General features: G+C 49.3%; 2 protein-coding genes across 7 annotated transcripts; one reads left to right on the top strand and one right to left on the bottom strand.

The window, feature by feature from the left end:
- Window positions 1-5,481: 5,481 nt before the first annotated feature.
- On the top strand, window positions 5,482-13,191 carry LOC122394106 (G-patch domain and KOW motifs-containing protein-like). Of its 6 annotated transcripts, none has more exons than XM_043390689.1 (11): window positions 5,482-5,533; window positions 6,898-7,082; window positions 7,318-7,490; window positions 8,485-8,585; window positions 9,049-9,152; window positions 9,493-9,673; window positions 10,018-10,147; window positions 10,522-10,708; window positions 11,003-11,126; window positions 11,435-11,590; window positions 12,479-13,191. In XM_043390689.1, exons 2-11 carry the CDS (start codon window positions 6,946-6,948, stop codon window positions 12,608-12,610), a joined length of 1,425 nt encoding a protein of 474 aa, XP_043246624.1. In that variant the 5' UTR covers window positions 5,482-5,533; window positions 6,898-6,945; the 3' UTR covers window positions 12,611-13,191. The 6 variants fall into 6 exon arrangements, with proteins under 6 accessions (XP_043246624.1, XP_043246628.1, XP_043246625.1 ...); XM_043390693.1 differs by having other exon boundaries at window positions 5,529-5,582; XM_043390690.1 differs by having other exon boundaries at window positions 5,531-5,597.
- Window positions 13,192-13,242: 51 nt separating this feature from the next.
- On the bottom strand, window positions 13,243-23,252 carry LOC122394107 (probable phosphoserine aminotransferase). Its single transcript, XM_043390695.1, has 9 exons — window positions 23,002-23,252; window positions 18,449-18,579; window positions 18,018-18,130; window positions 17,397-17,558; window positions 16,766-16,860; window positions 16,331-16,500; window positions 15,978-16,095; window positions 14,630-14,770; window positions 13,243-13,565 (listed from the first exon to the last, which is right to left on the bottom strand). The coding sequence occupies exons 1-9, from the start codon at window positions 23,233-23,235 to the stop codon at window positions 13,533-13,535; spliced, it is 1,197 nt and encodes a 398-aa protein (XP_043246630.1). The 5' UTR covers window positions 23,236-23,252; the 3' UTR covers window positions 13,243-13,532.
- Between the last annotated feature and the right edge of the window lie 3,398 nt (window positions 23,253-26,650).

Genomic DNA, 26,650 nt, shown 5'->3' with positions numbered 1-26,650 from the left:
GACAGACCACTGTCACCGGAGGGGACGTATGACTACTGAGGTGTCAGCAGGGGTCACAGGTCATGTCACCAGACCGTCCACCATCACCGGAGGGGACGTATGACTACTGAGGTGTCAGCAGGGTCACAGGTCAGGTCACCAGACAGACCACTGTCACCGGAGGGGACGTGTGACTACTGAGATGTCAGCAGGGGTCACAGGTCAGGTCACCAGACAGACCACTGTCACCAGAGGGGACGTATGACTACTGAGATGTCAGCAGGGGTCACAGGCCAGGTCACCAGACAGACCACTGTCACCGGAGGGGACGTATGAATACTGAGGTGTCAGCAGGGTCACAGGTCAGGTCACCAGACAGACCACTGTCACCGGAGGGGACGTATGACTACTGAGATGTCAGCAGGGGTCACAGGTCATGTTACCAGACAGACCACTGTTACCGGAGGGGACGTGTGACTACTGCGAGGTCATCATGGGTCACAGGTCATGTCACCAGACAGACCACTGTCACCGGAGGGGACGTATGACTACTGAGGTGTCATCAGGGGTCACAGGTCAGGTCACCAGACAGACCACTGTCACCGGAGGGGACGTGTGACTACTGAGGTGTCAGCAGGGGTCACAGGTCAGGTCACCAGACCGACCACTGTCACCGGAGGGGACGTATGACTACTGAGGTGTCAGCAGGGTCACAGGTCAGGTCACCAGACAGACCACTGTTACCGGAGGGGACGTGTGACTACTGCGAGGTCATCATGGGTCACAGGTCAGATCGCCAGACCGTCCACCGTCACCGGAGACTACTGAGGTGTCAGCAGGGTCACAGGTCAGGTCACCAGACAGACCACTGTCACCGGAGGGGACGTGTGACTACTGAGATGTCAGCAGGGGTCACAGGTCAGGTCACCAGACAGACCACTGTCACCGGAGGGGACGTATGACTACTGAGATGTCAGCAGGGGTCACAGGCCAGGTCACCAGACAGACCACTGTCACCGGAGGGGACGTATGAATACTGAGGTGTCAGCAGGGTCACAGGTCAGGTCACCAGACAGACCACTGTCACCGGAGGGGACGTATGACTACTGAGATGTCAGCAGGGGTCACAGGTCATGTTACCAGACAGACCACTGTTACCGGAGGGGACGTGTGACTACTGCGAGGTCATCATGGGTCACAGGTCATGTCACCAGACAGACCACTGTCACCGGAGGGGACGTATGACTACTGAGGTGTCATCAGGGGTCACAGGTCAGGTCACCAGACAGACCACTGTCACCGGAGGGGACGTGTGACTACTGAGGTGTCAGCAGGGGTCACAGGTCAGGTCACCAGACCGACCACTGTCACCGGAGGGGACGTATGACTACTGAGGTGTCAGCAGGGTCACAGGTCAGGTCACCAGACAGACCACTGTTACCGGAGGGGACGTGTGACTACTGCGAGGTCATCATGGGTCACAGGTCAGATCGCCAGACCGTCCACCGTCACCGGAGACTACTGAGGTGTCAGCAGGGTCACAGGTCAGGTCACCAGACAGACCACTGTCACCGGAGGGGACGTATGACTACTGAGATGTCAGCAGGGGTCATAGGTCATGTCACCAGACAGACCACTGTCACCGGAGGGGATGTTTGACTACTGAGATGTCAGCAGGGGTCACAGTCCAGGTCACCAGACAGACCACTGTCACCGGAGGGGGCGGACACCGGGGTGTCCGCCACTACGTAATATTCTGTCGAAATTATGATGCCCAAAGGAAAACACTATTTGATAACGCTTCTCGTATACTGAGAGAAAATTTTGCAAATTACTCACCCGACCAAAAATTGAACATTCTTATCCACGGAGATCGCTTGAGTGGCGAGGGCAGTCGAGAAATGGCTTACGCCTTTCAAAAGTTTTTGACAAAAACAAATAGATTTTCGTAGTAACAAATAAATTCATTCAGTTTTCAAAATTTGCAATCCCGAGGACTGAGCGGCTGATGGAACACCAAAATTTACCGCTCATGAGCGACTGGTCAGCGGCGGCGGCGGTTGTTTCACATGTTTTATTTTTGTTTCAGAGTGGTGCCTCGAGTTAAGCGATTGCGCTTTTGCACCACTCTGCTATCACTTTTATGTTGCTACATTGTGCCATATGTTTCATTGATCATGCTTTATTTCTCGTGTATCTTTTGTTCCTTAATAAACGTTTTGTGTGTGTGTGTGTGTGTGTGTGTGTGTGTATGACTACCTACTGAGGTGTCAGCAGGGTCACAGGTCAGGTCACCAGACAGACCACCTTCACCGGAGGGGACGTATGACTACTGAGGTGTCAGCAGGGGTCATAGGTCATGTCACCACACCGTCAACTGTCACCGGAGGGGATGTTTGACTACTGAGATGTCAGCAGGGGTCACAGGTCAGGTCACCAGACAGACCACTGTCACCGGAGGGGACGTATGACTACTGAGGTGTCAGCAGGGGTCACAGGTCAGGTCACCAGACAGACCACTGTCACCGGAGGGGACGTATGACTACTGAGGTGTCAGCAGGGTCACAGGTCAGGTCACCAGACAGACCACTGTCACCGGAGGGGACGTATGACTACTGAGGTGTCAGCAGGGGTCATAGGTCATGTTAAACAGACCGTCAACCATCACCGGAGGGGATGTTTGACTACTGAGATGTCAGCCGGGGTCACAGGCCAGGTCACCAGACAGACCACTGTCGCCGGAGGGGACATGTGACTACTGAGATGTCAGCAGGGGTCACAGGCCAGATCACCAGACCATTCACCGTCACCGGAGACTACTGAGGTGTCAGCAGGGGTCACAGGCCAGGTCACTCAGACAGACCACTGTCACCGGAGGGGACGTATGACTACTGAGGTGTCAGCAGGGGTCACAGGTCAGGTCACCAGACAGACCACTGTCACCGGAGGGGACGTATGACTACTGAGGTGTCAGCAGGGGTCACAGGTCATGTCACCAGACCGTCCACCGTCACGAGAGGGGACTGGTCTGTCTGGTGACCTGACCTGTGACCCCTGATTACCTCTCAGTAGTCACCTGTTGTCTCTGGTGACGGTGGCCCGTCTGGAGACCCACGTGACCTGGCCTGTCACCCATGCTGTCCTCCCAGTAGTCACCTGTCCCACCTGGGGATTGTGGCCGTCTGGTGACCCCACGTGACCTGGCCTGGGAATTATGCTGAGTCCTGACACTCTGCAGACGGTGGTCTATTCCGCGACCTCACAAGATCTCACCTGTCTGACCTCTGCTGTCCTCTCAGCAATCACCTGTCCCCTCTGGAGATGATGGTTCACCTGTGAAATCACCAGACCCTCCACCATCTCAAGAGAAGAGGCACGCTGACAGGTCACGAAATCTCACCGATGTAAGGTGGCCTCACCAGACTTCAGAGGTGTTGTGGGATGCACACTGAGATGGTGTGGGGCCTCTCAGCACCTTTTGCCTCAGACTTGGGAGAGGCTTTGTATGTAGACTAATTATCCTTGTGGTGACATGACCATTAAAAGTCAGTGATATTAGTGGTCTGTTCCTTAGCCAGCTGTAAGCTGATGTGGTAACCTTGAACCCAGCTGTCCAGTATGTGCTGTGTGTCATAGGTGCTCACATAGAAGTGTCTTGGGTGCAGTGCATAGCTTTGTAGTGCCTGTAAGTCATGTGTCTCACATGACTGTGCTCCACACCAGCAGTGGCAAGTGACAATTGTTGTTTTCTGCTCTCAACACATCCTCAGCCTTGTCATAAAAAGAGAGGTAGGTACGTAGAACATAATTTATCTTCCTTCAAAATACATAATGACACTTTAAACACACAGCTACTCAAGCTAGGGCAATGCTATCAGAAATACCAGAAGTTATAAGAGGTTATACAGTGATACCCTTTGCACAGAAGTCATTTGTACGGCACCTCAAAGTGTGAAGATCGTCCTTGCTGTTGTCACGAGTCAACGTAACATTCTGAACCACAATCTATCATCAATGATAGTGCGTGCCACCAGGTGCCTTGCACTAGGATGTCTCGTAGAACACAAGCACAAGCACAAGCAAGACATGCAACTTGAACTAGGCACACATTGCATCCAGACAGACTATGAGCAGCGTCTCGAGTAAATACTTGCCATTTCTACCAACTACCTTATAGCAGACTCACTATTGCAACTCTGTCATGCGAATCCAACTTACATCTAGCTGTGGAATAATTGGCGCAACTCTCTGTCATTCACTGTTTCCTTACTTCTCGATCAGATGGAAGGAGGATATGAAACAGGAGAGTCTAACAGGTGAGCATCAGCACATCATCAGACATGTGCTTATGGTTTGATCACTAAGGCACAAGAAACTTTGGGATTGTGTTACCATTCCCAACCTAAGAAGACTGCACCTTTTTGCAGACATTCCACACCACAAGACATGTGCAAATCTCTCGCATTGGGTTCTGCACAGTTCCATCATGTTCCAACCCATCTCCAGAGCCATGTTCCTGCAGCAATGCAATCCAGGATCTTGTAAAACGTGCTTTATTTCACAGTCTAAAGCTTCTGGCAACCTTATGCCTATCAAAATGGAAAATTAAAACAATTCATATTAGGAGCACTTTTCTTGCCATGACCACCCAATCCAGCAGTTCGCACATTGAAACGCTGTGAAAATAGCCAGTATCCTTTTAATCTTGGGACGATCAGTCTTAATCTTGAGTGATTACCAGATTATTTGAGCAAATAGACCTTCGATTATTCGATTAAAACCAGCACAATATCACCCATGACCACACCACGATTTTCACACAGAAATATTGTTTGCGCCAATTTGGTCTGCCATGCGTCATAAAGCCAATCAATTGATTCTTATTTTTGATCTTTGATTTCTCAGTTTTTTAGGCTTGCCGCGCTTAGATTTTATCACCATCGTGATCAGGAGATTTTAATCTATCGCTGGGATAAATTTCAATAGATTCCTAGGGGTCCGCACATAAATTTTATTTTGTAAAAGGCAACCACGCATAATTTGGTAATGTCATATCTCAGCTCGTAGGGCGTGCCGCGCCTAGATATTAACACCATTGTGATCAGAAGATGAAAATATATAGTAGAAATGAGTTTCAAAAAATTCCTAGGGGTCCGCATACAATGTATTTTTGATAATGGGCAACGGTGCGTGACCTTTGACCTCTTATGACTCCGTTCGTAGGTCGTGCCGCGCTTATTTATAATCAACATCGTAATCAGAAGATTTTATTGTATCAGTGGACCAATTTGCAAGAGATTCCTAGTGGTCCGCTGATAGTTTTTATCATTTTTTTCCACGCGAATACGAATTTGACGCCAAATATACGCACATACAGACCACAGCCTGTCTTGTGCGTCAGAGCAACTAAAACTAAAAAGGGAAGTGAAGGATATATGATGCCATATCAAATATGGTAGCATTTCATTTCTCACGCAAGCGATTCAGTTCCGCCGCAAACGTTCTTTTGCGTGGGATATTGATATTGGGGATGCTGGGGATATTGCAGGCATCGGTAGGATTGTGATTGCAGGATTGCAAAATCCTGATTGCATTCCTTTTTGGTGGATTGCACCTGGGTTTGAAATCCATTCCAAAAACAGGATTTGATTGCGGATTGGATTGCATCATACTTCCAATTTTTGCAATCCAATCCGGATTGTGTTTGATTAGTGCTTTGAAATGGTTTGTTGTGTTTGAAAATTATGCGATCGGCTTCATCGGCTTAATGTACTTTGCTATCAAGGGCTTTACATCGAAACTTGAAATAATTTTAACGCTTTTAATTTAAACGCTCAAAATAATATACGCTGATGAACTACATAGGAAGGGCAAAATTACGTATTTGAGGGAGAGTTTTAAAAATATAAAACACTGGTTGGGTAGAGGTTTAAATGTGGGGGTGTTTGAGGCAAAAATATTTCCCATAAAATACCTGTGCGATGTGCCTTAGATAGGATTTACTCGCAAGACTAGGTACTAGAAATGGGTGATTTGGGGAGGAGGCACGGCCCTATGCCCCCCCTCCCTCCCCCAGATCCACTAGTGCACATAACAATACAACAGGATTGCAAAAAAGGATTGCGGATTTGATCACAATCCAAGTGAAAAAGGGGATTGCGGGTAGGAATGCAATCCACTTCGGCACTAGGAATGTGGATTGGGAATGCAATCCTTTCAAAAAGGATTTTACCGATGCCTGGGATATTGATATTGTATTAGCTGCATAAATAGGTGAATATCGATTCATTTAATGCCCTGATTTTGATAAAACATTCTAGAATTTACCTTTGATAATTGATAACGAAAATGTGCTTATCTGAAACTTTGCGCATTCTTAGATTTTAGAAGTCTACTACACTACTTTCAAGTTTCAGGCGTCAGTCGTTTTATTTGACATTTCAATTTGATTTGGACTTTAAAATCCTGGTCACTTCTCACTGGAAATGGAATATCCTGGGAAAATAGGTATATTGATATGACCTGATATGACTGCCCTTGTTTTTTGACTCATGGGTGGTGTTTCACCGGTGAAAGCAGCATGCTGCTATTACACATGTAAAATTGGGCTTTCCATGGAGAGGTTAACAAGCCTGTTGCTCCCAACACTACCACAAGTGTGACGTTAGCTCGCGAAATGGAATATCAGCATGCTGCTATCACTGGTGAAACACCACCATGGTCTGTGGCTTTAGAGTAAATAATGACATAGGTGGTGCCAAATGCTTGTTGTGCAATGTACAGGTTGGGTCTTCATTTTCCATTCTTATTTCACTATGCTTTAAACATGTGCTTTCACTAAAAGTAAGGACATTTTTTGAAGTTAGGTGTCTGCACATTTTGAACGACCTGAACTTGGATCAATTTTTTTTTTTGCAGTCAACACCGAGCTGAGCATCACGTCAAGATACTAGAAGAGTGGACACCATGGAGTCAAAGCCAGTTGCTTTTCAATTCACAAAAGCTGTTAAGAAACCATCTGTGATACAAACTTCTCTTAACTCTACTGAGAAGAGTGAAGAAGTGGACTTTGTTAAATCAGTTGATGACAAAGGCATTGAAAGGTAAGTAAGACTAAGCTGTTAATTAGCAGTTGGCTTTCTGAATATTCTCCTGTGATGAAATTATGGGGTTGTGTTAAACTCCTGGTCATTTTTGATGCATTATTCAATTGTCAAGATTTTCAAAGCAATAGGCTTAACACAATTATTTCTTGATGTTGCAAAATTTTTATTGTATAACATGAATGTAGGATATAGATGAGTGTTTTGACCTTCATTGTTGTCTTATTTTTGCCAGCACAAAGAAAAGGAAGGAATATGTTCCACTGGTTATCCCACTGAAGAAACCAAAGCTGAAAATTCAAAAGGCTGTTGAAAACCAACCATCCACAGTGACTGATACCAAAGAGCATGATTCTGCAGTGGGAGAGGGGAATTTGGATTCTTTGGCTGCTGCAGAAATTCTACAGGGTAAATATCAAGAATTGTGTTTAGTTATCACCAGTAATCATAGTTGGTTCACTTTTGCTTGGAACAATCATATTAGGCTAGTGAATTACCTATTCATGGTGGTTTTAAAATGCTACCCTATATACGTGGTTGAAGAAAATGGTTTGAATGGGAAATTATAAAAACAGTTTAGCTGTGCAGAGTAACAATTCAATTTGTCATGTCAATGATAAGGTATATTATTTTGAATTGGGGTCTGGGGCAATTGTATTTTTTAGTGTGTAATTACGGAGCGAGCGAAGCGAGTAAAGTCTTTCCTTAGATTAACGGAAATTTCTGAGTATGAGCGGCCGGCCGGCCGTGCGGACGCTTTTGCGAGGCTTATATCTCCGCAACCACTTGACCGATTTACATGCGGGAATTTTTTTGTAGGGTAGCTTCATTCCTTCCACCAAGTATTTTGGACTATTTCTGATGCATGTGGGTGACCCCTTATGCACGTGCCACGTGCAAAACGAAGACGTGTCAGTTTTGTAATTGTTGCAATATCTCGGTAACTACTGGGCCGATTGCGCTGAAAGTTGGCATGTAGGTAGACACCTACTAGGCAATGCATATCCATGTGCCACAGTTGGGGTGCTGCTGCACGTGCGCAGGTGCAGGGGTCGTTTCCATATCTCGAGAACGGCTGGACCGATGGCGCTCAAATTTGGCACACGGTTAGGGACCAGTTAGTAGGGTGCCGTGCACAAGTCAGTTGGGACCCATTTTGCACGTGCGCACGTGCAGGGTGCCGCTTCCAGATCTCGAGAACGGCTGGGGCGATTGTGCTCAAATTTGGCACACCGCTAGAGACCGGTTTGTAGGGTGCCGTGCACAAGCCAGTTGGAGCTATGTACCCCCTCAAAATTTCGCACTTGCAAGGCTCACCCTCTAGCTCGCTCCGTTAGTCGCCCCAAAAGGCGTTTTACTGGTACTGTTAGTGGTGTAATGTATTCTTCATTTCTTATTTCAGAGGCAGCAGAAGGAGCTGATGGGAAGGGAAAAGGAAAGGAAGTGGCTGACATTGAAGTGGCTTCCAGCAGCATTGTACAGGGTGCCACCATTGGAGAAGTGGTAAGAAAATATTTTATTAATTCAGTATTGCAGTTCTTTTCTTTAGTAGTCGTAGCCTTTGTACCAAAGATACCATTTCCCATCGCAACAACTTCTTTTCACTTGACCAGATGATTACATTGATTGTCATATGCATAAAGCACATGTCTGCTCTCTGTCGATGATAACTTAGCATTGAGTTGCAAAGCTAAACTCGAATTTGAAGGTTGCTGGTTTCCATGACTAAATGGAAACCAATGCCTATGTTATTTAGGAAGAAAAAATTGTTACAAAAAGGCTTTATAATTAATTCTTCACTTGGAAGGTCATAAGTTCAGACTGCTCTGAGGCTCATTGGAGATAAATGCTTGTGTATGGTAATTGGTATCAAGGTAAGCAAATGTTTTCCAACGTTACTTATAGGTCGTCCTTATTTTTACGACGTATTATGCAACTGGCAGTACATTCTTTGTTCGTATTTCAGCCTACACTGGACGACTATGACAGTGTACCGGTGGAGGAGTTCGGAAAGGCGCTGCTGCGCGGAATGGGCTGGAAGGATGGCGACGGAACCGGCAAGAAGGGAGAGTGAGTATACGGCCGCGCTCGTACGCTTGTGCTTAAAATGTGGAACTTTGAAACAATGAAGAACGATTTTCTTCACTTTCCGATATCGCTCCTAATGACGTGGTATGAGTTATCAAAACGGCAGTATTGATTAATTCGTTGATGGTCTTGCCCTACACCTTGTCAGTAAATGAACATTTATGTTGCGTGAAACATGTTTTTCCGCATCGTTTGTTCTCCGCCTAAGCAATGTGCGATGTTTCCCCACCATCTTACCTCCCCTCTCCAGTTGAAGTTCGCTCCACACTCTGCCGTGCCGTCCGCGCCCGGTGTTAAGCTCTCCCTCCCTGTGCCCCCGCAGGAAGGTGGGTCAGTTCGAGGCAGTGGTGCGCCCCAAGGGTCTCGGTCTGGGCGCGTCCGTAGCGACCGCTCAGCAGACCCCGGCGGCGGCCGGTGCCGACGGAGATCAGGAGGAGCTGACCATGGCACCCGGCGCGTTCGTCGTGGTCACCATCGGAAAGGAGAAGGGCAACTATGGTCAGGTAGGTGTCGGAGACCATTGGAACTTATTGGATTTGCTCAGACAATTTGATCCAGCCGTAGATGGGCGAGGCATCGGCGCTCCGAATAGGAATATTCAAGTAGTGTTACTTTGCTGAGTCATCATATCGATGCCCGGTCGATTCGACGCCTGGTGCTAGCGTGCTACTGGCCAGCTCGATGCATCTGTGTGTGGGGACGTGGCTGACCGATGACTCGTTCCGATAGGTCGTCATCGGCCAGGCTCTCTGCCTGTATGACGACGGCCGGGCTCTCTGTGTCACTGAGTCTGGCGCATCTGTGTGCCGGTCACGAGACGTGTCTGACCGTTCGCTGGTCTCAGTAGGTATCTAGCCTGGACGGCGACGGCCGGGCGCTGGTCAAAATGGCCGTCTCTGGCAACACCAGCAGCCTGCCCGAGGGCGCGCTCCGGCTGGTCACCAAGAAGGACTACAAGCGCAACAGCCGCGTCATCAGTGAGTGGGCAGTCGAATATAGACTAAGTTGCCATCCTGCCGTCCATTGCTGCAATTAGTCTAGCATGGTTACGATTGTCACCAGCATTTACAGGCCATTCAGTACTCGTAGAATTCCGTTCACCACCCATTCACCTCTGTTTGCTTTAAAGCAAGTGTCTTGTTTCGTCTGATATAGTTTGTGCTTACTTTCTCTGGTCTCAAGAGACGTTTGCTAGGCGATGTGCAGCTTCTGGGTTTTCCGCTTTATTATTCTCCGACCATATCCCGTTTTATTATTCCCCAGTAAGAAGTGGGGGTGCTTTAGTAACTACTCTCTCACCACGCTCATGTATATCCTCGCTCAAGTCGACCTGTCCCCCTACTTTCTTCAGACCAGGAGAAGTACACCGAGTACAAGGAGCGGCAGGAGAAGGAGCACGAGTCGGCGCGTGGTCGGGACCGTTCGGAAAAGTCCTCCTCACGGGCAGACGAAGCCGCCGAGCGGGACTCGGGGCGGTCTAAGAATGGAGAGAAGCACCGTCATCGGGACAAGACGGCCGGTGGTGATAAGAAGGAGAGGTGAGGGGTTGGGTTGACGGGTGGTAGGAGAGGGACGGAACGGGTGTCAGGGAGTCACAGAGGTGACGGGTACGGTGTTGTGAAGGTAGCCGGGAAGCTTGTGAATAGTGTTGATGGTGGCCGCATGAGGTGGACGGGGTAGGCCATACCTACATGTTGGACCTTAGGCTTCTGTGCTTCAGGCGGCTGATAAAGTATATGAGCGACCCTTGTCCGTTCCTGAGTCGGCTGGAGGCGAGAGAGCTTCCTTCTGTACCAATCTTGTGTGACCCATTGCTCATTGTTGACCTACAGGTCATCTGAGAGGGCAGCTGATTCACCTGGAAGCCGGGAGACCCGCCGGCCCTGGGTCAGACCCCAGCTGCGAGTCCGCTGCATCGACCAAAAGTACAAAAAGGGCCGTTACTACAAACAGAAGGTGAGAAACTGGCAATCAGTTGCCGAAGAGGTGCCTGCTTTGGCTGCTGTTTGGCATACAAAATGACGAACGAACGACCCTGCTGTCGTGTTCTTTCTCACACGTCTTTTCCCTGCCATCTTACTGTTTTTTTTTTTTGTTTTTTGCTTTTTGTGATATTCTAATGCCACTCTTTGCCGACTAATCGGTGATGCTATCATTGTCAATGCCATGCCCCAACAACTCTTTCTCCTCTCTGCTAGCTGACCGGAGAATGGGGATGCTATTACTGCCATGTTCTGACCCATTATCTCTCTTCTCTCCGCCAGCTGACTGTCGTCGATGTCATCACGGCCGACCTGTGTATCTGTAAGGACGCCGACGGTCGGCTCCTGGAGGACGTGGCTACCGCCCGGCTGGAGACGGTCATACCGCGCCGAGCGCCCGGGGCAGTGATGGTGGTCCGGGGACCCCATACCGGTCAGGTGAGGCACCGCGGACAGACAGAACACTCGAAACGTGCAGGTGTTGTCATCACGGAGCGGGAGGTAACTACGAAGTTAGCTGTGGTTTGCCCCTGATGCGACATTTCAGCAGCCTCGCTCGCTCTCCTCTAACCAGGAGGTTTAATTATGTTCAAAGCAGTTTAAGGTGAACTAACTTGTTTGTTACGAAATATTCATTTAGGAAAATGTTGGTATGAGCGAGAGGCTGAGATAAAATATTGAATTCATGCTATTCAGGAAGCTTTTTTATGGCGAGAAGAGCTTCATCAGCCCATCCGATGTTACATGTGGCTAGTGCCACCATCATTCGCTCAATAAGACATCGATACCGCTGATACTCTGTTGCCTTCCGTGCCCGCTCTGGCGCCCACTGTGCCACCTATCGGATAATAATGGAACCAGCAGTGTAACGGACCGTGTAGAGTGGGTGCTCTCGCTTTACTTCCAGACTCCAGTGGCAGTGCCACGGGCTGAATGAACACTGAACACCATCGATCTATCGATCACTTACGCCGTAGTAAAGCTGGGTTAAACCTTTCTGTGCGTAATAATCCCTTTCCTCGTCATTTCTCGTTATTTAGGCTGCGTTAAGTCTGGTCCTTTGCCCCTCATGCATAACATCCTCGCATATTTTTGTCACTGAGTGTGTGCGGTAAATTATTCATTCAGTCTTTGTATTTTCCTTTTGCGTATGATTGTGAATAAAATGATTGTTTATTTTCTTTATTTATCGTCTTCTGGTCCTACAGTCTGTACGCACACGCGCTGTCATCCCTCTCCTCTCTGCGGCTATATGTGTGTGCCTGGCAGGGAGAGAGGCTGACCCTACACATTGAAGTCACGTTGACGCCTCCATGTTTCTCCCAGGTAGGAGAGCTGGTGGACCGAGACTCGAAGCGGTGTCGCGCCACCCTGCAGCTGTTGCCCGACCAGCAGCTGGCGACGCTAGACTATGACGACATCTGTGAGTACACCGGCAGCTTGGAGGCCTACAGCTGAGACAGAATCGTACGCTAATAGTATAGGAGCTGTGTGGGGTCTTCAGTTGAGAATGGCAAACCAGAGTACTCGGGTATACCAGAGGCTATACCAGAGGCATCGCTGGTATACCAGCGATATGGAGGTTTTTAGTTCAGAACGGTAGATCTCAGCACACCAGGCCCTCGGCTGAGGTCGGCCGGCCTCGCTGCAAGTAACCAGGCCCTCACGCGGCGTGAGTCCTGCCATCCGACCTACCAAGGCGCCAAGGCGTGGAATCGAGGACATGTACTGTCACAAGATGGCACGTGTTACCATCGTGGCTACCGTCGACGGATTCGGTGCTGAAGATGGTACGATGTGGTGCTAGATGGCTGAAGGGAGCCGTTTTGTAATGTTTACTTAGTGCTGATTTTTTTATACCGTGGCATGTCAAATATGGAGGTTGTGCACACATCATATGAGCTCATTGTTATCATCTCATCTGTGGTTTTGTGTCGATTCCTTACAAACATACATAAGATAACGCGCTGTTGATACCTATGATCATCCAATGTTCATGTACTCATCATGTGACATAAATGTTCATTTTTCCACGGTTATATCGCCTCCTCAGCCGGTGGATGCGTGGGGTCAGGCGCGGACACAATGCGTCCTTCGATGAAGTTTATTGGGTCGGGTGATGGCGGGCGGCGGTGCCTGTTTCGTGGGCGCTGTGACGGCGGAGATATACACAGATCAGCCGCGATCCCGGGTGGCAGCCGGGCTGTGCGCCAGCCGGCAGATGTTAGACACGTGCTGGCCAGAGCCGCGGGCGTCTGTGCCGGCCAGTCATCCTCCAGGGACGGGGAGAGGGGAGGGGGACACCGGTCAGCCCCGGTTCTGGGTGGCGAACTGGCCGAGGAACTTGACCAGCTTCTCGATCTGCGGTACGGTGAGCGCGTTAAAGAGCGCTACTCGCAGTCCTCCTACCGATCTGCCGGAGAAACGGGCACAGACTGTCAAATATCGACGCACACCGCACAATCTCTGGGGAATAACGACCGGGCTGGAATGATCACGCTTATACACAGAGGGGTGGCTGGAAATCTGCTACTCGTCAAACGCATAAACACACTCACATTTTGTCAGTGCCGTTATAATGAGCACTCAGTCTTAGCACATTATTCATATCTGTGTTCCGTTCGATGCCACGTTCAGGGTCCAAATAAACGCGATATCGGTAGTGTGGAACAAAAACTGACCGGCGGCCAGTAGTCCCGTTCTTGGAAGCACTGCGAACACGGGTAATGGGTTCGAGGAATCGTGTTTGAAGGGAATGCGGGACAAGGGTGTTACTTTGTTCCCTACGTGCGAAGGGCCGTCGCATGAAGATCAGAGGAAGTGTCGGCTCCATTTGGACTGCGGTTTCGTCAGCGTGCATGACGGAAGCCCCGGATGAGTCTATATGCCACTAATGGCTCTCACATTTAAAATATGCAGTATGCACGGCTACTGAGGTCGTTGGCACGCGTAGTGTAGTCTAGTGCGTGATCGGGTTCGCGAAGGTATTCAATTACTCGCACTCTACCTTAATATACTCGTAGAATGGGGGCCGGGGGGGGGGGGGATACATGTGGACTGCGGTCTGCGGTGCATCTGCCTTTCTTTCACTTGCGCCGGTTGTAATCGCGGAAATCTCTTTGACTGCATAGAGCGGGAATGAGAATGTCTGGGTGCATTTAATTCAATTAGTATGTAGCCTGAAAAAGTAAACCGCAAATCTGCGGGGGTTGAGGAACCCTTAAATGAAAGGAGGCTCCGGTTTAGCCCGCCATTCTCTCGGAACTGCTTCGCAGTAACCAGATCAAGTAAGCCAATGACCGGGACGAAAACATGCCACAATTCTGGGTAGCCATTGTACGAGGAAATGTGACGATGACGATATCGGCTCTGTTAGATGGCGCTGCTACTTGGAAGCGTTTCAGTTTTGGCTTCTCCGAACGCTGGCGGTCTCAGCTCGCTCAGTCTACCCTCCAGCGCCGTGGCACTATCGCTCACCGGTGGCCTTTGAGGCTTTTGAAGCCGACCTCCTCGGTCCTCTTTGAGGAACTTTTTCTCCAGCTCTGCTCCCGCTGAGATTCGCAGTTGAACCGTCGTTCGGGACCGGGCAGCCCCGTCCACGGGCGCCACGTAGAAACCCTGCGGGCGACAAGGGCCGGTCAGGTGTCGCCATACAGAGAGTTGGGACAGACACTTTTAGGTTACCTTTATGTGTGTATGTCTCATCTCATTTATTGTCAACAGAAAAAGACAAAATAAGTACAAAAGTGAAACAAATAGGATTGGTGCAAAAGCGCAACGCTTAAATCAAGGCACCTCTCCTTAAAATAAACGAGGTTACAAAACATGACACCGCCGGGATCAACAAAGTGGGCCAACAAAGTGTGAACTAACTAAAAGTACAATAAAGGTGAGCGATCACTCCTCCGCTGAGTCAGCCCCCGTCCCCGCCGCCCGCCGCAATGCCATCGCCCTGACCACGAAGTCCTGGAAGAGCGCCGCGGCCTCCCGGCCGCCGTCAGTGATTGTGGTCATGTTGTGTCCGTGTATGAGTTTTTGGAAGAGGTCTTGAGGTGACAAATTTTGATAATTATTACCTAAGACCAATGAAAGTCGAGTGAAAAAATGGGTTCTGATTCGTTGGTAGAGAGGGCAAGTTAAAAGGAAATGATGTATTGTTTCTGATCTGTCGAGGCAAACGCATTGAGGAGTGGGAAGTTTCTGGAGTTGGTACAGGTTGGCATTTAGTGGGAGGCTTCCAGTTCTTATTTGTGTATGATATGTGTTGCCTAATTTGGAGCCGAATGAGAAATAAGGATTGGGTTTGGGCGTGCCGAAGATGTGCGGGAGAGGGGGCGTTATAGGCTGGTCAAAGTGGTCATTGGTCAATTCTCCGCGGAAGGGGAGCAAGAAATGGATGGTGTACATATTTAGGGGCTTGGGTGTATGCTGGTTTGGACCGCTATCCTGGCAAACACGGGCATGAAGTTACACTGTAATCCGACTGATACTGAAACAGCGGGTGGGTGGCCTGGTGAAAGCAACAAACACTACTTGATGCAACAGGACTAATGAAAACACGTTCGTAGTACAATCTGGTGCGCCATAGGCGGTTTGTGTCAACACATAACGATGTGTTAACACAAGCAGTCTGTAACGATGTCATAATTCATTATTAGTAAGCCGAATTCCAAAAGAATTGCGACACACCCTATTCCGCACCATCGCTCTGCAATCAGCCGTTGCTTGCAGTTTTGACTCAGTTTACGAAACAGCCGAAAGGAGCTATGCTCAGAACCTGTGTACAGTATGACTGAGAGTGTTGTGTAGGTGAGGGGAGACTCACGTCTGACTGGTCAGCGGCGGTGTAGATGAGCTTGGCCTTGGTGTCGCTTCTCTTTGACATCTCCTCGACTCCACCCTGCTCCTCGACCCAGTCAAGCACCTTGCCCGTCACGTATACGCTGAAAGAGGAAATTGAATGGATGGTCAGCCCTCTGATCGGCCCTCTGACTCAGAGGGACCGTCTCACTCAGATAAAACAAGGTCGCATCAGTATCTCAGAGTCGCTGGCCATCATTGGTCGGTCCTATCCGCTTCATTATATGCTCTTACATCCAGTGGTGTTCAAATGGACCCACATCTATCCGGCGTATGTAGAACTAACCGCTCTATCTATCCGGCGTTCTTACTACTCACTTGAAGCAAGGAGGTGTGTTATACAAAGATCCAGCCTTGGCCATTGTGCTGTAGCTGAGAACTGACGGACAGACGGGCAGACCGCGGCCCAGCAGGTCCTCACGCACGATGACTATTGTCAGTCCGGCCGGACCCATGTTCTTCTGAGCGCCGGCGAATATCACGCCAAACTGCCGTGGAGAATGAGATGTCAGTGTCGGCATGGTGTCAGTCACAAAACTGTTTCAGTAACAGCGTGCGGTGTCAGTGACATGTCAATTGTCAGTGCGGTGCCAGTTGAACATTTGGTAAACCCCGGTAACTATGACAAAGGTAGTTTCCGTGTGATGCCACCCACGGCTAGAGCGAGCGGCTGACTCTCGTGTGTCTGCGGTTTTATGGAACTCAGCCGAGCTGTGGTAGGGCTGTGTCCTTCCGTCGGGACGGCATTCTCACCTTGCTGACGTCTATGGGCCGTGTGAGGATGTTGGACGACATGTCGGCCACCAGAGGCACGTCCCCGGTGTCGGGCACCTCCTGGAACTCGACGCCTGCCGAAGGAGGCCCAGCTCCATCAAATCCGACAGCGTATGGACAGAGAACAAATAATGTAGCAAACATGGGTACACGACCCATGCAACAGTGGTACAGTTCCTGATGTCCTTTTGTATGACATCGCACGACCTGTAGTCCGTGAAACGGCGCTGCAACACATTGCAGCACCCATCATCAACGTTTAAGGGTTCGTGCAGTGGTGCTACCGCCCCCGTGTAGTTTGACTCCATACATATTTGATAACACCGCCAATACATCATAACTACCCTCGCCGTCCTGGTACTTGCTAACCGCTTGCATCACTCCATCGCCGTGTTCGCAAGGTTGATAGAAAGTAAGGCTCTACCATGAATCGAGGCTGCAGGGACATGGATCATTAAAAGTTAATCTTTTCTGTGTTAACCCCGGCGTAAGTTCGCTGCCATATTTGAGGACTTGGGCGTGAGGCCGCTATGTGTGGTAGATGTTCGTGGCGGCGGGTGTCGGCCGGCAGCTCGATGTGTCAGCGGGTTCGGCGGGGCGGCGGACCTACCCTCGACGGTCTCGTTGTCACAGTAGTAGACGTAGTCGGCGTCCGGCCTCAGCCGCCACTGGTCTCGGCCGGCGATGCCGAGGAATTTCTCTGTGGCCGGCAGCACGGGCTGCATGTCCAGGTATCGGGCCGCCTCGGCCGCCGCCTTCTTCGACCATGTGCCTGAAGGTGGTTGGGGAAGGTTGGGTCATCCGCCGGGGTCGTTGTGTGCAGGTCGGAGGCCACCGGTTACCGGTCCACTACGCTACGTTCAGGTCATCGGCCGAATCTCGCGACATGACTTTGGTCTAAACAGGTCACTGGTCATACGTCAAAGGTCTGAAGTCATGGGTCAGTGGTCAAAAGTCGCTGACTAAAAGTTGCCGGCCAAAGACCACTCGGTATACTTTTGAAGATTGATCTTTACTAATGCCTCTGACAAGATGAAAACGGGCAAAAGTAATGCACTTAGTGTCTGGATGCTGTGAAGCGTATTACTCTGTGAAGCTACAAAGGTCATCGCTCTACCTGCCACCGCCTGTCCGCGCCTCATTAGACTAATTCGAGCCTTTGAGCGATTATTGCGCAGCTGAGCTGAACTCTGACAGTGCTCGGTGCCCCTCCCCGGGGCCTGGGACGCACCTGTGATGAAATAGTCGGCCTTTCCGTTGACACAGAGGTTGAGCGGCACGGCGGCGAACTGGCCGGTGGCACCGCCCTGCACAAACAGCACCCGGTAGTTGTCCGGGATGTGGCTGCAACACGCGGAGGGACAGATCGCACTATTTGAGGACTACTTGTACCGCGGCGACGATGAAGCTCGGACGATTTTCACAATTTATATCTTATCGATCAATGATGGAAAGAGGAGCGTACCGAGCGCAGTGACCATTGTGCGTTGTTACGCTCGATATTAGTTACGAGCATAAATGAAATCACACGTATTCAACCATTTTCCTTAAACATGCAATGATGAAATGCATCTACCAACTGGGATGCCTTATTCGAGAACCCCACTCCTAACCAGCCAGCTCCTGCCTAGACATGTGAACAGAGCATAGTTTCCCACTCACAGCAGCCGCCGTAGCCGGGTCTCTGTGCCCGATATGATCTGCTGGAACTCGGCCGACCTGTGGCTGATCTCCATCACACTGACGCCAGTGCCGGCATAGTTGAGCAGCTCGGCCTGCACCCTCTCCAGCACCTGTGACGCCACCGGAGGGTTGTCAGAATGGGGTGGTTTGGAGCTGTCTGACGCAGTTTGAGGGACACCTAATACCTATCTAACGCGGGCGGGGAGGTAGTGACGTTGATGTAAGTGGAGAGAAACGTGTTCTTTTATGTGATATTGAATCGACAATCATGTTATTGCACGGTTCATGATTCAGTTATGGATCGCGGTCCCTTGCCCCACACTCAGTGCCTTGCGGAACAGTATAACTTCAGGCGCGTGACGCGGGCGCCATCTGCTGACCACAAACTCAAATAGCTTCAGCAAGCAGCTTGTTGCTTGGATTTATAGTAGGTAAGTTGTTAATAGCAATTAATTTAAATAAGTTTTGGTGCATTAAAGGTATAGGCGCCGTTTTATCTTAGTAAGTAGTGTTAAGGTATGTATATGGGGTCTGACTACGCCTTTTGTGATGCACTCTTTAAAATTTACCTACCCACCGTGAACCTTCCAATTCTGACAACATATCATTCATAATTCAAAGCAGTATTTATTGCATGTCCACTTTCAAAATCGTTGTGCAACGAACTAGTCAAGTGAAATGATGGAGTGTAAACAATAAACATGCAGCTGATGGGGAGATACGCAATGGTACCCTTGAGTACCGAGACTGGACCGGAGCTACTAAAAGCCACGGTGACTATACTAAAAGCGAACCACCATCTATTATTCACGGACGGAACGCGCGATAATGCCGTTTTGCGGTAAACTGGTACGTGACAGACATTCCGCCATGCCAGTGTACCCAATGACATTGGCCGTTTCAGCGTATGTACCCTGTGACCGGTGGCATTAATTATACCTAATAAAATGTGGCATAACTGCATGTTTGAGTCGATCACTGCGATCTGCGAGTAATGCAGTTTTGTACGGAAAATCTCCGTTTATTTATGGGCGCTGACATCTCGCTGCTAACTCGAACCACATGGCGGGATGACGCCACTCACGTTATCTCTCCAGCAGGCACCACGTTTTTGTCTATACCACTCTGCGCGGTAATTTCTTGGTAGCGTCGTATCTGGGCAGGCAACTGAAACAGGCTCCTCTGTTACCATGCGCTTACAAAAAAAGATTGTGGTTCCAGGGGCCTGGGTATGTCTTAGGGCCTTGGCCTGGGCTGTTTCCCTCGACTAGATAAAAACGGTTACGTTACGAAAGGCGCTATTTGTGGTTTTGCTGCCCTGACTTTTGCTGCTATGGGCTAAGCGCGGTCATAAGATTTAGTCGGCCAAGACAACGTACTGATTTACACGTTGTCACTCAACGCCCATGGTTTACGTTAAGGCACATCATGGAGATTGAAAATGACTTTTATTGCCAACGCTATGCTCCGATATCGATACGGACTGTCAGGAGAACTGTTTGATATTGGCAATGGCTCCATTCACTGGTAGTTAGACTTGTGGCTCAAGCGACGTATGGAGTTCATCGTAGATAGATTCAGTGTAGTCCCTGAGGAATCTTATATACCACTCAGAGATTTCTTGGGATTGGGCATTCGGGTAAGCAAAACAACTTTCGGGATAGAAAACTTGAACTTAGGAGAGACGCCAGGCTGGGCAGACATAAGTATATGAGGGACATGAGGATCGAAATTCGAAAGGCATCCAGGGGGCTGGGGACACCGGGGACGCGGATATCCAACCCCAATTCATGCCAGACCGATAGGCATCATCGGAATACATCTACCATCATCGGGCTTTCATCGTACTTTCATCACGTAGTCATTAGACTTTCGTGCTGAGGTACTGGCTAGTGAATAAGACTACTTCATGCTTAGAAACTAGCCTCTGAACTGGCAGAGTACCCATTACTCCAGGAAGTTTTAAAGGCATTTCTGTTGAATGCTGACCTCGCTTAGCGACTGCCCCTCTCTGCAACGCCCCTCCCCAGTTCCCTCTGGTCCCTCTCCGCGGACGCGGATGTCACTGACCGCATGCCTTCAAATCCAAACATCCGTGTCGGACCAGCACACCCCAGCTCCCCGTCTCCCAGCTCCCCTCCCCGCGGTAATGGTCTCCGAGTGCGTGTGACGTTTCTGTATGAGTGACTGTGTGGGGAGGAGAGGAGAACCTGCTCTGTCTCTGCCAGCCGTTCTTTGTGACATCCCTTGAGTGTCCTGCTCACGGGAATACACTGTCCTGCTCGTAGGAGAAGCTCCGAGTTTAGATGGCTGCTATTTGCCGAACTGATAATCGGTAGCCATTCAGGGCGCATAACATGCCCATGACTGAGGCAAATACTGTATGGTTTATTGCTCGACGACAATTTCAGTGTTCACCCGTAAATGATAGCAGGCAATAGTTCTCACTTCTCGACTGCCGCCATCTGATATTTCCTAGGTATTTTAATTCAGACTTGGTCGGACGCCAATGTAATTCCTAACTGAATACCAAAATGTCGAAAGTTGGATTCTTGAACAAGCCTGTCGCCTCTACGCTGTCATTACAAATATTTGTCGTTTCTAATAAGCGATTGCGAAACGCATGTCATTACATGCTCGAATGTCTCTCCTGCTGTGTCCTGCAGTGCTCAGAACACTTTCTCCATACAGCTTCGACACAGCTGATTTGATTAAGTGCTTTGTTCGAGCCAAAATACGACGGCTGCGTACAACAGTCGCACTATTTCAGTATGATACCTGGTTGCTGGAATTTTTCATTTCCGGTGATAATTAAATAGGAGGTGGAGACGCGGGACGTCGGTCGATGGTCATGTTAACTTATGTGAACCTACCTGGGTGGTAACCACCTGGGCAAAACCCTAAGCAATAATCTTACACGGCATCACTTTACACCGAGAGACGATCAGATCATCAGGCGAAGGCACTGAACTCTATAATGTGGAATGCGCATCGGCCGCCAGATGGTGTCCAACGGTGCCGCCATGTTGCGCAGACCAGAAAGCGGCCGCCGCCTGTGTTGGGGAATAGGGAATTCGGGACCTCGATTTACGTTTGCGGTCGCTGCATCCGTTACGTTCAAGCTATGTGGACACGGAACCCAGCATCTTACGCAGAATTGAGTGGAGAACAAGATGAAATCCTAAAAAATCCTCAAATATAAGGAACTAATACGTTAAACCCTTATAAGTCAATGGGGAAATATGAAAATTGCTATTTTGGCGCCGAGAATGATCTGAAACTATCTCAACCATATAGAATCATGATTTCATGCACTCCTTGCAAGGTTCTATGCTTCATATTTACATTGTTGCTCTTGCGTGACGTCATTTGTGACGTCACAAGGGTCACAATTTTTCTTCAATAACTCCCGATCAAATTGAGCTAGCGAGTCGGGAAAGCCACCAATGGACTCAGGAAGACCTGCCGAGTCGAATGATATGCGACATGACCTCTTTCGACCAACTTCGTGACCTGGGGGTGCTGACCTGACCTTGACATGAGGTCAACACCCTAAGTTGACCTGACCCGAACAAAAAGTATATCATTCGATGCGCCTGAGCTAGCTGAACACGATGATGCCAAAATCGCGGCTCTACGGCCATTTTTGGCGAAGTTATTTACCAAAAACCGAACCCTTGCCTAAGATCACTTGACCTGACCTCAGAGGTCACCGGTTGACCTGAGACCTTTACAGCGGGTTCCTACCAGTCACTCTGCATTATACTTTGCCGCATACGACCACTTTACCGCTTAATTCTAGTTAAATTAGCGGCGCATTAGCGAGGTGGGTTCAATCAACCCCCTCGGCCGGTGCAAATGTAGGTCCGGCGAGTAAATTTGAGGAATTCTGAAGATACGATCGTGTTCCCCACTCAATTCTGCGTAAGATGCCGGGTTCCGTATCTACGTAACTTGAACGTAACGGATGCGGCGGCCGCAAACGTAAATCGAGGTCCCGAATTCCCTATTCCTCAACACAGGCGGCGGCCGGTTCTTGGTCTGCGCAATATGGCCGCCACCGTTAGACACCACGGCCAATAGGATTGAAGCGGTAGTGCTCCCCTGTGGGCGAAGGTCATGGTCCTCGAGTTATACTCGTACGGAGCAGGCAGTTGAGCTCGAGCTCTGAACTCAGCTGCATGGTTACACCTCATCCTATGACTTGACAGCCGATATACATAGGCACTAGAGATTTCGGATAGAGCTGCACTTTTCACTAGGTATATGCCTTTTACCATAAACAATCAATATACCATTTACCATAAACAATCAATATACCTTTTACCATAAATTATTACCATCAGTTCAGTAGGAAGCACACCCATCAAGCTTTCCGACTGAAATATGATGACGTCATCCACACAACAACTCAATGCTAAGTGCTAACCCAGAACTTCTCGGCAGTCCGACTCTGGAACTCCGGATGACCTGACCCCTGGCGCCCCGACTGACCTGACCCGGCGGCACCCCAGGGCTGGGTCACACCTCACCTGGTCGGGGATTTTGGACGGGCCCGGCCCGAAGAACACGATCGGCTGCTCCATGGCGCTGTGCGGCGGCTGGGGTCCCGGTGCGGCTCCGTCTGTGACCGTCCGATCGCCGGCCGGCCCGTCCCCGTCCTCAGCCGGCAGCGCGTCCGGCCGGCCGGCCCGACCGCCCCCCTGCGCCGAGCCGCCGCGCCGCCAGCTTCCGGCGCTGGCCGCCGCGCGGCGCCACCTGTCCATGGGGCTCGGGTATCGGGTGTAACGGGAGGGAAATGAACCGGTTCATGACCCCACTCGTGGTCTTAAAACTACAAGCCGGAAGTGGGTAGTAAGTGTGTAACGATAAGATATGAGCAAAGAGATCTGTCCACCGGAGGGGCAGAATGTGGTCGTTGTGCCACCGCGACCTGACCACACTCCACCATGACCTGTCCACCGGGACGAGTGTGGACTGTGGAGGGGGGCACCACCGTTCCCCGACCCGGCCTTCATCCGGACCGGTTGTGGTGTGTATGTAGTGTTGATCGGGCATGGTCCATATTGATGATAATCTAGTCCTATTACTGTGAGTACCTATTACCTACATGTTTGTCGATGGGCATTGGTAGGTAACCGCGGGGTATTTGAAAATCAGACAAACACTTCCGGCGTAGGTCCGGCGAGTAAATTTGAGGAATTCTGAAGATACGATCGTGTTCCCCACTCAATTCTGCGTAAGATGCCGGGTTCCGTATCTACGTAACTTGAACGTAACGGAATCGTGTTTTTATATTAAAAATAGCCGGAGCAGTCCTCGCTTGGGAGTGTTTTCCATATGTAGGCTCTTGGACAGTTGGACAATGTCTTGAGCTGACGCTATGGCCAACATGTACATTGCTCAATCATCATTATTGTGATGTCGTTTTGTTTGTTTCTAAGAAGCACATAAAATGCACCTGTTTCACAAACAAAAAAATATATAAGCTTCGTAGTTCATACCCTGTATAATCGCATGTCAAATTAGCTCGCGTCGAAGCTTACGAGAGGTGTAGTTCGATAACTGATGGATGGGCGAGCCGGTCGTTTCTACTGTCCCCTTTGTTCGGCCCCTAAGTCACTAGCGATAGCTGGTAGTCCCCACAGTCCAGTGATTATTTTTAGTTTTTCATCCATCGACTGCCATAAATCAATTGAGTGATGAGTAGGTATCGACTGGCGACGGGATGATCAGATCCCAACCAAGGTCATCTTACCTCTGTAGGACGTTCACGGTGCCCGTAAAGAGGTGTAGTTAGTCTGAATGCTGAGGTATGGATATAAGGCGTTGTTCCAATGGCCATGATAGACATATGTAGGTACCCAGCACCTACCTACCCAATGCTTATGTACCCATGATTAGTGTACGGTGGAACAATTGATGTCAATCGTTTGAAAATTGCTCGAGTTGGATCAATACGCTTAACGCTAATCAAACATTGGGTAATTTGCTTGTAAAATGTTTCATGCATAAGACACGATAAACAATTAATCGATGCACATATGGTCCAGACAGTGAATTTCAGCCAATTTATGCATTGCAGCACCAGGCTGATCCCCACTCCCCAGCCACAATGACGGACGGTCCGGCCGCAGCGCGCTGGTCGGTCCACACTGTGCCGTGTACCTGATGACCGTCCCGTGATTGTATCAGTTTCAGACCATATACCAAGAACTGTGGTGGCATGGCGCCGCTGCTTGTAGACTTTAATGTTAGAACATAAAAGGAACCTGATCAAAAAGTTTAACCCTCGCCCGCACATGCCATTTTCCCATCCTAGAACGCACATGGGGGGGGGGGGGGTTGCCACCCCCGCGCCATTTCGTTCCTGTTGGAGATAGAGCTTAGCGGTAAAGACCAAAAAGATTCTTTGGGAAGAGACGAATCCAATGATACCCAGTTTTACCTTCTCAGGTCATTCATTGACCTTCCAGGTCAGGTCAAACTAAAAAATGTTGCTGTTTTGGGTCACCGTTGGATATCAAGTGCGCTGCTTATCAAATACCGATGACGATGCTGTTTTCTGGTGCCAAGCCAGCTAGAACCTCTTTGTCACACTACCCGACCAGAATTTTGCTGCTGAGGTCATTTCAGGTCAAGTTAGGTCAAGGTCAATTATATGTGTTTGTATGTCTGTGTGTGTCTGTGTGTATACTGATGTGTGCACCGATTGTTTTTGGGTCCATATTACATGAAATCATGATCTGAGAAGCTTTTACAAAAAATGCAGTCAAAAAACTTCACAAAAAGTAAATTCAGCTTGCCTAAAACGCAATTATCTTAGATGACCTAGGTTGACCTTGACCCTGACCTTGACCCCTGTACATCGTCGAACAACATGTTCCATGATAGGTGGGAGGTAAGACTGGCGAAAAAGGCCGAAATCATGGTGTCAAAAGCTCACAAGGCCCATGGCAAACGCAAGATGTTGAGAATTGGCCATTTGGGTCATGACATGACCTGAAACAAGGTCATATCTCCGAAAACAAAAATCACAGAAACTTGAAATTTTGAGTGGACATCAAGAAAGGATAGAGGAGCAGCTATACGAAAAATCAGCCTTCTACTTCTAAAAATGTGTAGTGCAGAGCAGAAAAACTACCTGGGGGGGTGGCAACCCCCCCCCCCATGTGCGGGCGAGGGTTAATACGATTGGCACCCCTTGGATGAGAACGAGTGAAGAGATTAAAACCGTGTCCGTTGTCGGGCCGCCGCGGCAGGCTGCCTCCGTTACGGTGTTCTCGAGATTGTTCAGTGATAAACGCTAAGTAACTAAGTTTTAGAAGGGAGACCTGACTCTGACATTTGCTTTTATCCGAATCACTTGACATTTCCCCAATTTAGGGCCGCCGCGCCGGTCGGGTCACTGGCTGTGACATGAGTGGGGTGAGGCGGATGTGAGGAGTTTGATGGTAATGGTGTCAGTGTGGAGTTCGTAGCTAAATGAGGTTTAATTAGCTATTTTGATTCAGAATTCACACTTAAGATGACTAGGTACTGAAAAACTCGCAGCGCCAGAAATTGACAAAAATTTTCGGTTTTTCGAGAATAAAACCGCGAGAATAAATTGAGGTTCTTGGGGCGCCCAAAAACCCCAATTCATCATCATAAAGGTACTGCACAGCAGTGCGTAAGGAATCGAAATTCGATGAGCTTTTTGAATTTTGATATTTGGGGGGGTATAATTCCCCCCCCCCCTCCCTGCAGCGTCCAAGACCGTCTTTCTGGATCCTCCAGTCAGGCGTGAGCTTACATACCAAGCATGGAATAACTTGTCCGCGGCCCGCAAAACGCGGGCGAACGTCGAATCGAACGGCAAATGCAGGTAGGTAGACTGACCCGCCCGACACAGATGCGTTGCGGGCAGCCTACCATCTCAGGCAGTCAGTCGCAGCCGGCCGGGCCGTCCTCCGAGCTGACGCGGAGGGACGGGGAAGATGATGTGTGCTTATTTCTCTGACGGCAGAATATGGGTGGATCTGGATGAGAATTGCTTAAAATTATTATGTGATCTTGATCAGATATAACATTTGATGTTCCGTTTACAACAATAGCTATAAGCTAAGACAGCAATAAAATGTATCGACTATATTCCGACTGTAGTTACCATCGAAACCAAGGCGGTTGCGGGGCCTTTTA

Source organism: Amphibalanus amphitrite, unplaced genomic scaffold, assembly GCF_019059575.1.
Source record: "Amphibalanus amphitrite isolate SeventyFive unplaced genomic scaffold, NRLGWU_Aamphi_draft 000574F_arrow, whole genome shotgun sequence".
NCBI classification, from domain to species: domain Eukaryota; kingdom Metazoa; phylum Arthropoda; class Thecostraca; order Balanomorpha; family Balanidae; genus Amphibalanus; species Amphibalanus amphitrite.
This window is presented reverse-complemented; position numbering and strand designations above follow the sequence as displayed.